General features: G+C 48.8%; 1 protein-coding gene across 1 annotated transcript in view; it reads right to left on the bottom strand.

Moving 5' to 3' along the window:
• Positions 1-2,557: 2,557 nt before the first annotated feature.
• LDLRAD3 (low density lipoprotein receptor class A domain containing 3) overlaps positions 2,558-10,813 on the bottom strand; it is a 178,385-nt gene continuing 170,129 nt past the window's right edge. The window contains exons 4-5 of the mRNA XM_065882803.1: positions 4,552-4,897; positions 2,558-2,795 (exon numbers count right to left, since the gene is read on the bottom strand). Coding sequence (XP_065738875.1) covers positions 2,558-2,795; positions 4,552-4,897 — 584 coding nt within the window. The remainder of the gene's footprint in view (positions 2,796-4,551; positions 4,898-10,813) is intronic.

The raw sequence follows: 10,813 nt of genomic DNA, 5'->3' as shown, positions 1-10,813 counted from the left end.
TCAATTTCAAAGCAGAAGGAGTTGAGGGCAGGCGATAATGATCACAGCTGAACGATTTTAATGCTAAAACAAAAAGGACTCGCTGATCTCATTTGAGAAAAGAGAGCAGGGATGGTTTTCTGATTGGCATAGATTTAGGCCATGTATAAAAAAACATCCTCGTTGGAATGAGTTAAAAAATAATGCTGGCCACTTATTTGCTATTTTGAGTAGGGGAAAAAAACAAAACAAAAAACCCCTGCAGCTTTGGTGTCCTATTTATATCTTTTTAAAAACAGCCATTTAAAAAGATCAAATCTATAATAAAAACATCCCTGTGTTTGTTTTAAAAAACATTAATAGACTCTCCTTATGCTACTAAGGCCATTTGTCTTTCCTAAGATGGCTGGAAGCTGAAAAGCGCGTGAGATTAATTCACCACGTGATTAATTAAAATTAGAATCCTTTCCTCTAAACAACTTCCAGAGCAACAGAAAGAAGCAGGGGCCACCAGAGGGAGAAAAGAAGCCACTCTGGCTCACAGGAGATGAAATATTCAGCTAGAGTTCCTCACATACTTTGGCTGCCACCAAAAGTTCTTTCTTCACTGGATTACTCAGAAAATAACCCACGTTATTTTAAAAATGAAAGATGTAGGCAACTATGTTCCTTTTCTTAACTTAAAAAAAAGAATCACCAAGTGGCTAGCTTTCCTGTAACACACTTTGAATTTGGTTTAAAAAATAAAAGCCCCCCCCCAAAAAAAAAAATAAAAGCCTACAGAATAGGACCATTGAATGCCACTTCATCCCCCCCTCCTGCAGGCTCCGTTTGAATAAGCATCAAAGAGGTTACTGACCACGTGGAAAGCAGCTCTGCATGGGTGACAGCTGCCCAGAGTGGCTCCACTTGGTTCCAGTTTTGTTCCCCCACAGCCATTAGTGTGGATTCTTGACGAATAACACCTACGTTTCCAGCCATGACTTCCTGAGGGGGTTGGCACTGTGGCTGGCTGGGCACAGAGAAAGAGGAAAGCTACCATAAACACAGAGCCTATGTGCCGAGGGAGAAAGGCGTCCCTCTTTCTGCGTCCTTCAAGAACTCGATAAATAATAACTCAAAGTGCAACAATGCACAGACGCCTGGCACACAGGTCAGTCTGGGGGGACTTGTTACTAGCGTGCTCAGCGGGACAAAGGAACGATCACCTCCTTTTGAATCTTTGCTTGGACCTCATTAATGGAAAAACAAACAAACAAAAGACAGCCTTCCTATACACATATAAATAGTCCCTTAACTAGAAGGGAAAAAACAAACACACTGTTTCAAATGCATTTCTAAGAGATTAAAAAAAAAAAAAAAAGTCCAAATGGCAAATCTTGACTCCAAACTATAATCCATGTCTCTCAGAGGAGAAACTATGGGATGCTCGGAGAGGCCTGAGCCTCACTCTGATTCCAGCCCTAACCCTAGATTGCAGCGCTGGAATCTGGGCCTTGGGAAGGGAGGTACTGAATGAGGTTCTCACGTTGAGTTAGAACCTACAGTGTTCTCGAGTTCAAATGCACAGGTAAAATGACTTCTGAGTGTCAGGGGGACTTAGGGGGCGAGTGTTGAAGCTGCATGAATGGGCAAGGCAGGCTGGGTGTGGCTTACAGGGACAAAGGGCCAGATCAGATTTCTGGGCAACTCAGGTTTAGTACTCATCCCTTGTTTAGGGGCAGGTCACAGCTGGGAGGGAGACAATCCAGAAACCAGGGAAAGGACTGTGGACCAAAGCAGACCCAGGATCTTGGCAGCCTGTACTTTAGGAGCTGAGAACTCAGATAAACTCGTGGTGGGGCTCCCTGCCTGTTCTGGGATGAGGCTGATGATATATGATCCTGGAGAAAGCTCTCAAAACGAGGATTCTCGGACACATTTTTAAATCCAGACTCTATCCAGACCTGATGGTTTCAGAGTCCTTCAGAAAACCAAAATGACACTGTTGACTTCTGAAGGGCGTGACTCACGGCAACAGTGTTCTTTGGCCCCGACCCGGAGCAACAAACAGCCTAGTGCAAGGTGGGTTCTGACGCTCCCCTGGATTCTCTCCAGAGTGGCCATCCAGTGACAGCCTCCTGGTAGGACCATCCAACCCAAATCTCCAAATGGAGCTCTAAGGAAGTAGCCCACAGAGAATCTGGTCCAGTGTCCTCTGCCCTTCTGAACACCCCATACGGCACAAACACTGCTTTCTCAAGGGCTACCTAAGTACCGCACTCTCCGGCCACCTACTCAGCAAGGTTCCAGCAGTAACAGAATGATATGGAGAGTGAGGCTGTGATCCTGGGCCCCGAAGGAAGAGCAACTGCCCAGAAAAGATGCACATACATCAGGGCAACTGAGAGGCCAGAACAGTGCCAGGTCGCCCTCCAAAGAACATCCCTGAAATCTGGGGAAGGAGGTGAATGGAGAGAGAGCTGACGCCCCACATCACTCCTCGAGGCACCCTGAGGAGCTTCCCATGAGCGCAAGTTGTTAGGATGGTAACAAGTCAGAGCAGATGAACCCATGTGGACTTTGGAAGAGCTGGATCTTATATTTCTTCGGTGCCCTGGCTGGGTGCAGAGTCCCTAGGCTCCGTGGTGCCTTCCTGTGGGCCAGGCTGCCCCGGCCTGTGGCCCGTGTCTTCCACACTCAGGAGGCTGCTGGCTGCCTGGGAACTGGTGCTGTTGGCGCTGCCAGACCGGGAGCGGTAAGGGGGCAGGTCGGCTTGGTTCAGAGACTCGGTGTCTGAAGAGTAGGGCGGTGGAGGGAGGTCGTACCATGCGGGTCTGCGATGGAGAGAGCAGGATGGGGCGGGATGGGGGGAAGGGGGGAGAGGAGGGGGAAGAGAAAACATTAGGAGCCCAGGCACGGCAGGCGATGCCAACTTCTGCCCTTTTCCGAGCAGATGCTGACATCGGGGATGAGATTTTCCTTCCAAGGAGAAAGGCAATCCAAGGACTAGGAAAACCAGTGATTTGTAAGAAGACGAAAGGAACAGGTCAGCGTGCTCTGCCTGGCCTGTGCCAACTGGACAGTGCCAAAACCACAACCTTTGGTAGGGAGAATTCTAAATATTCCCCGGCTCATCCTGGGTGGTTTGGCAGGGATTCACCTGGCCTGGTGTTTCGATAGAGCCCCTGACAGTCCACAGAACTGGGGGTCCTTACTGAAAGCCCACTCTTACTGGCTGTGCGGACTTGGGTGAGAGGATATCCTCTCAAACCCTCAGTCTCCCTATCTATATAAGGGAGTAATAATGACACCTTGCTTGTAGCGAAATAACTTAAAAGACATTTTATTTTCCAGCTCTCATTTACGGAAGGCTTACTACGAGTCAGGCACTACGCCACCTACCTTACATCCCTTATTTAATGCTCACAAGAATTCCAGGAGAGAGCCATTACTTTCATGCCCATTGTACTGGGGAGAAAACTGAGGCAAAGGGGCATTAAATGGCTTGCACAGGGCCACACACAACTAGTAAGCAGCAGTGCTAGGATTTGAACCCAGGAATTCTGTCTCCAGATGCAGCAGTTTTAACCTTGCTCTACAATGGATGGTCCAAATGAGTGAGGTCTTGTGTTCTTACGCTTATTTGCGAAGATGTCCTTAAGCACCGCTCCTTGGAGCTTTGTTTAGCTTTTATGAGGAAGGAAAAGGAAGATTAAATAATATAAGAGCTGCCACCGGAGAGGGTTCAAGGAGGAGCCCAGTTAGCCCAGGAACACTGCCTGCAAAATGCCTCGTGCCACATCTGGTGAGTCCTGGGCTCAGTGGAAGAGGAACGCTGAGAGTCCCTGCAGGGCAGGGGATGCTGAGAACCAAGGGGGACTCAGGTAGCTCTAGTCCCGGGACTTCAGAGTGGGTTCTTTGGGTACCCTTGGAGGTCACCAAAGGAGAGAGGAAGGCTGAGCAGGCAGGAATGAGGTCCACTACTGGATCCAACTACAGAACTCTGGGTTTTGACGTTACATTTTGGGGTTCCTTGCACAGCTCCACCTGTGATGAAGGTTCTACTGCTTAACAAAGCTTGAGCGTTCTCTACGCCACCTCCTTTATCTTATAGACGAAGCCAAGCAAAGTGAAGGAACTTATTCACTCATTCATTCACTCACTCACTCACTTATCCATTCACTCATTCAACCTCGAGTATATACTGGGCACTGTTCTGCGGTAGCAGGTGAGTGCCCAGAGCTGGTCAGCGTCCTGGACGTGTGTCCGTGTGGCATTACCAGGGAGGAGGAGGGATCTGAACTGGCCAGGATCCTAGCGGTACGTCTTCAGATGAGTAACTTAAAAATCTCGGTTTTTCTCGTCTGTAAAACTGAGGCACATATAGAACCTCCCTCGGTGAGTGGCTGTGAGGACTGAGTGCGGTGATACACGTGAATCGTTTGCAAAGACTCAGTAGAAGTCAAAAGCCGCCGCCGCCTTTGCAGCTGAATGCAGGCTCCTGGCAAGACCAGGATCCCAGGCACGTGCACACGTACGCCCGCCTCTGCGTGGGATGACCTCCCTCCCCGAGGCTCTCCCAGCACGCACCTTTGGTCCAGCAGGGCCTCTGAGTAGGAGGGCGGGGAGCCCACTTCAGACGCGTTCTGCTCGGCTTGGCTGGCCACGTACTGGATGCCATTGTTGACGTTGTAGGTGACGTTGCAGCGGTGAGGGTGGTCCAGGACCACCAGGCGGGAGAGCAGCACGGGGTGCTGGAGCCGGTGTACTGGCAGCGTCATGAGGTTGTTGCGCTTCCGCTGGTGGTGCAGGACCAGAGCCAGCAGGGCCACGACCAGCACAAAGATGACGGAGCTGCCGATGATGGCATAGGTGATGCTGGGATAGTACACGAGCTGGTTCTCTGAGGTCACGAACACCTGCCCGCTGCCTGGTTCTGAGAAGCCCCAGAGGCGAGAGAAAAGGAGAGAGGTTACCAAGTCGGTACACCCACCTGCCGCAAAGTCAGTCCCAGGACGGGAATGCAAACGTTCGCAGGAGCACGGTTCACGATAGCCGCAAAGTGGAAAGCACCCCAACATCCAAGGATCGGTGAATGGATAAACAAAATGTGGGCTGCCCATACAACGGAATATAATCTGGCCATAAAAAGTACTGGTGCATGCTACAACATGGATGAGCCTCAAAAACGTGCTAAGCGGGCTTCCCTGGTGGCGCAGTGGTTGAGAGTCCGCCTGCCGATGCAGGGGACACGGGCTCCTGCCCCGACCCGGGAAGACCCCACATGCCGCAGAGCAGCTGGGCCCGTGAGCCATGGCCGCTGAACCTGCGCATCCGGAGCCTGTGCTCCGCAACCGGAGAGGCCACGACAGTGAGAGGCTCGCGTACTGCAAAAAAAAGAAAAAAAGAAAAAAAAAAAGATAAGCCAGACACAAGAGACCACATAGTGTACGATTCCATTTATATGTGTCCAGGAAAGGCAAATTTATAGAGACAAAAAGTCGATTAATGGTTGCCAGGGGCTGGGGGTGGGAATGGGGATTCACCGGTGATGGGCATCAGGGATCTTGCTCGGGTGATGGAAATGGAAATGTTCTAAAACTGGGTGTGGTGATGGCTGTGCAAATTGATACATTTACTAAAACTTATTGAGCTGTACAGTTAAAACGGGCAAATTTTATGTCATGTAAATTATACCTCAGTAAAGTTGTTAAAAAAATCAGCCCTGGGAAATATAATATCCAGGGAACAGGAGTGATAGTTCCAGTGACAGAAACCCATTTTTCTCTGGAAATTTATCATATCACATACGTGAGGAACACTGGCCAGTGTGTCTGGGGTTCCTTATGTCGGCAAAGTATTTATTTAATGCCCGGCCTTTGCCAAACTTTCAAGACGGAGAGCCAGCAGAGCACAGGCTGAAATCATGGACTCTGGAGCCAGACCAGTTCAAACTCAAGCTATTCAGCTGACTGGCTGCGTGCCCTCTGGGAAGTGGTCAACCTCTCTGTGCTGTAATTTCCTCATCTGTGAAATGGGGGTGGTATTAGTCCCCACCTCACTGGGCTGTCCTGAGCATGAAATGAGTGAATAATTATCAAGCACTTAGAACAACAGCTGACACACTGCGGGTGTTCAAGACATACAAAATATGTGTCTTATCACAGCTACTTGCCTCACAGCAGCTCCGTGAAGTAGGTGCTGTAACTGCCTTCTTTTTAAGATGAAGAAGGAAGCTTGGAGAACTTGGGTCCCCTGACCAGGGCCACAGGGTTAGGAGGTAAGGCGCTGTACCTGATTTGAGCCCTGTGGTCTGACTCAGAGCCTTGCCTCTGACACTCTGCCCTGCAGCCCCCTACCAAGACCAGCTAGGCAACCGGCATGCATTTCCTCAGAGGCCCTAGGACGAAGGCCTGGTACACGCCCCAGCCCTGCAGGCTGCCAGTCCCCTCCTCTCCACGTGTACTAAGGAGCCACACTTCAAACACTCAGGGGAGAGGCTTCCCTGTCAGCAGGACACACCTGGCAAAGGTGGCCAGGCCCAGGCTGGCACAGGACACCAGAGTGGCCCCTCCTCGTAGAAAGTTGGGGACCCCTCTTCTTTGCGGAAGATCCACAACTACCCACAGCTGCGGCCCAGCTGCAAAAATAATCTAAATGCAGCCTAAGTGAGCAAGTCTGCGACCACACCCTGGGCCCGTTCAACCTCTGAAGCAGTGAAGAGGTTTTGGTGGGTTCACGTGAAGTGGCAGCACCGTCCGCTGGCTGCTCGGGTCCCGGGCCCTCATCACTGGATTGCACGTGGCTCTGCTCACCATGGATCTCCAGTGAGTAGGATGGTGTCTGGCACAGAGTTGACAGCCAATAAATGCATCCAACTCAACGAAAAAAAAATCTGTGTATTCACCCACCCTGGTAAGGTAGGTGCTGTTATTAGTTTATTATTCCTGTTTTTCAGATGAGCAAATTGACTCAGAGGTGAATTAAGGTGTCTAAGCGCACAAAAGAACTAAGCAGGGGAGTCAGAACGAGAACCCAGATATTTCTCCTTCAAAAGTCCACGTGCCATGCAACACACCATCTCCCCTCCTTTCCCGACACAAACAGTTCCTGATTCCCCACATCAGCCTAATCTGACACAACGTAAGACCTTCCCCCTCAAGCTCCAGGCTGTGTTAATTTTCGTTCCAGTCACACTCAGACATGGACTAAAGGCTAAGAAGATTCTCCAAGTTCCTGTCGGTCACCGTTTCAATGATGAACTGTATAGAAAGAAGCAAGCAAGATCCCAGAGGGGAGGCAGAAGCGTGCTGCAGACGGTTACGGGAGAAAGGCAGCTCTGGATTTTCTGGAGACAATGAGCTGTCACCCAGAGGTTCTGAGGGAGTTCTGTCTGCTCTCAGCTTAGATAATTAAAAGCTGGGTGGGAGCCTCTGGGTGTATATATATATATATATATGTGTGTGTGTGTGTGTGTGTGTGTGTGTGTATGTTTCAGATTTCAGGCCTAAAAGAGAAGAGCCTCTTTATTTCATCTCTAGCACAGAGCTGAAGGGTCGAATTCTGGGGCCATCACTGCTAGCTGCTGCTCAAGCAAGTTATTTAACTTTGGGCCTCTCACCGTTGTGGCCTCTCCCGTTGCGGAGCACAGGCTCCGGACGCGCAGGCTCAGCGGCCATGGCTCACGGGCCCAGCCGCTCTGCGGCACGTGGGATCTTCCCAGACCGGGACATGAACCCGCGTCCCCTGCATTGGCAGGCGGACTCTCAACCACTGCGCCACCAGGGAGGGAAGCCCCAACGCTACCTCATCTTTAAAATGGCAGTGGTGCTGCGTAAACAGCAGTAGCTATCTCCTTGGATTATTGGCAGCGTAAAATACAACTTACACACCAAATGCCGAGAGCAAAGTGCCCGGCGAGGGTCCCTACTCAGTTAATGCTGTTCCTCCCTCCTTCCCACCCATCCTACCTTCCTTCCTTTGTTTCTATTTCTTTTATTGCAGTAACACTGGTTTATAACACTATGTATGTTCCATGTGTACAACACTGTATTTCGACTTCTACATACACTACAGTGTGCTCACCACCAAAAATTGTTTCCACCTGTCACCATCTGGTTGCTCCCCTTTACCCATCTGCCCTCCTCCCACAGCCCCACCCCTCTGGTAACCACCACTCTGTTCTCTGCATCTACATATTTTGTTGGGTTTGGTCTGTTCACTTATTTTGTTTGTTTGTATTTTATATTCTACATATGAGTGAAATCATACAGTATTTGTCTTTCTCCATCTGATACCTCACTTAGCACAGTACCCATCCATGTTGTAGCAGATGGCGAGATTTCATCTTTTTTAATGGCCGAGCAATATTCCTGTGTGTGTGTGTGTGTGTGTGTGTGTGTGTATACACACATATACCATATCTTCTTTATCCATTATTTCATCTGTCAATGGGTTGTTTCCATATCTTGGCTACTGTAAGTAGTGCTTCAATGAACACAGGGGGTGCATATATCTTTTTGAACTAGTGTTTTTGTTTTCTTCGGATAAACACCCAGAAGTGGAATTGCTGGACCACATGGTATTTCTATTTTTAAATATTTGAGGAGCCTCCATACTGTTTTCCACAGTGACTGTACCAACTTGTGTTCCCACTGACAGTACACAGGGATTCCCTTTTCTTTTTTTATTGTGGTAAAATACATATGCAACATAAAGTTTGCAGTTTTAACCAGTTTTAGGTGAGCAGCTCAGCAGCATGAAGTACATTCACATTGTTGTGGAACTACCACCGCTTTCCACCTCCAGGATTTTTCATCATCCCAAACTAATGATGAGAATTCACAGGGTTGACATTCTTTCCTTTATCCTCTGGACCAGAGGGAGAGGCTGGGAGAATCCCCTTTTGGGAGGTAGAGTCGGATAGAGGATAAGAACTGAATGAGTTCCTTTCCAGCGAGATGTACTTCTTGAAAGAAAAATGTGGATGGATTTTCACATGGAAAACAAATGGGTCCAGAGATTTTAAAACACTGACTTCCAGGTAACCACCTGAGGTTTTAAGAATCCAAGAGGGAGCTCTTAGTGAACGGAATGTAAAATGCTTGCAGGCGAGAATCGGTGATCACATTTGCTCGAGACATTATGATGTCAGGTAACTCAGGGCTGCCTGGTCTCTTTTCTGCTCTGTGTGTAAAATGTCATCGTGTATTAATTCATTAACTAGACTCACTTTTCTGAAGAGCTTGATGAGCCCGCTGGCCAAATTACTAATATCAGAGTTGCGTGGGACCTGAGTTCCAAGTGCATAATCCACGGATAATGAAGTTGCCATTTATTCTGGCTGTCCCACAAACTAATGCCCTCACTCCACTGTCAAACAGCTTGAATTCCCGTCCTGTATCTGCAGCTTCTACTGCATTAATTCCAGGCAATCTGGTTACCACCAGGGACCGCTGTGCTCTCAGAGCTTCCGGGAGCTCTGGCTGCTGCCCGTGGTGGAGCCGGTTGTGCTCCAGGGCTGCTCGTCACCTCAGTCATCACAGATCTGTGGAGTTATCATGACAGTTTTTTTTTTGCGGTGCGTGGGCCTCTCACTGTTGTGGCCTCTCCCGTTGCGGAGCACAGGCTCTGGATGCGCAGGCTCAGCGGCCATGGCTCATGGGCCTAGCCACTCCGCAGCATGTGGGATCTTCCAGGACCGGGGCACGAACCCGTGTCCCCTGCATCGGCAGGCGGACTCTCAACCACTGCGCCACCAGGGAAGCCCTGTCACGACACTTTCTGAGCAGATGGTGAACATCCTGAGGAGGAGGGCCTTCTTCTAATTCACACAGAGGTGGTATCTGGACTGACAGAAGGACTAAACCAACTGACACCTGTGACTTGGGGTTCCTTTGCTTCTAAAAGATTCCCTCCTCCAGATGCAAATTGCCTTTCCTACAGGATACGATTATTCACCTCTCAGACTGGGCAAAGGCGAAGTCTGAGTTCACATTTTGCTGGCCAGGACTTGGGAAAACAGGTATAATTATTCACACATGGCTGGTGGGAGGGTAAATTGGTACAACCCAGGGTGGTGACGGGGTTAACAATATAGATCAAAATAACAAACTTACATTAACAATACATATCAAAATAGAAAAAGTACATATCCTTTGACCCAGCCATTCCACTCTTAGGAATCTAACAGATATATATACTCACACAAATGAGAAGTAACTCTTTTTTTTTTTTTTTTTAATTTATTTATTTTATTTATATTTGGCTGTGTTGGGTCTTTGCTGCTGTGCGCAGGCTTTCTCTACTTGTGGCTCGCGGGCTCTAGAGCGCAGGCTCAGCAGTTGTGGCTCACGGGCTCAGCCGCTCCGCGGCATGTGGGATCCTCCCCGACCAGGGCTCGAACCCGTGTCCCCTGCATTGGCAGGCAGACTCTCAACCACTGCGCCACCAGGCAAGTCCTGAGAAGTAACTCTTTAATACAAGTATTCATGGAAGCATTGTTCGCAATAGCACATATATCAGGAAAGATCTAAATGGCCGTCAATTGCAGCCTGGCTAAATAAATGATGGTGCATCCAGACAGTACCACACCTATTTAAGAAACTAGGGCAGCTCTACATATACTGATGTGAAACAGTCTGAAGGATATCGTGATAAGCTGAACAACAAAAAAAACGTCCAGTAGAGAATGTTCTGAGTATTTCTAGAAGGACACACAGATCTGGTACGACTGGGAGAGAAGAGAGGCAAGAGGGAGACGTATTTTTCATTGTTTACTCTTTTCTACTTTGTATTATTTATACTATTTTATCCAGTCAAAAAATAAGCATCTTGTCTCTTCCTCTGGCTT

This window comes from Phocoena phocoena, chromosome 8, assembly GCF_963924675.1.
Source record: "Phocoena phocoena chromosome 8, mPhoPho1.1, whole genome shotgun sequence".
NCBI classification, from domain to species: Eukaryota; Metazoa; Chordata; class Mammalia; order Artiodactyla; family Phocoenidae; genus Phocoena; species Phocoena phocoena.
The sequence above is the reverse complement of the archived record's forward strand: the minus strand, read 5'-3'. Positions and strand labels throughout refer to the sequence as shown.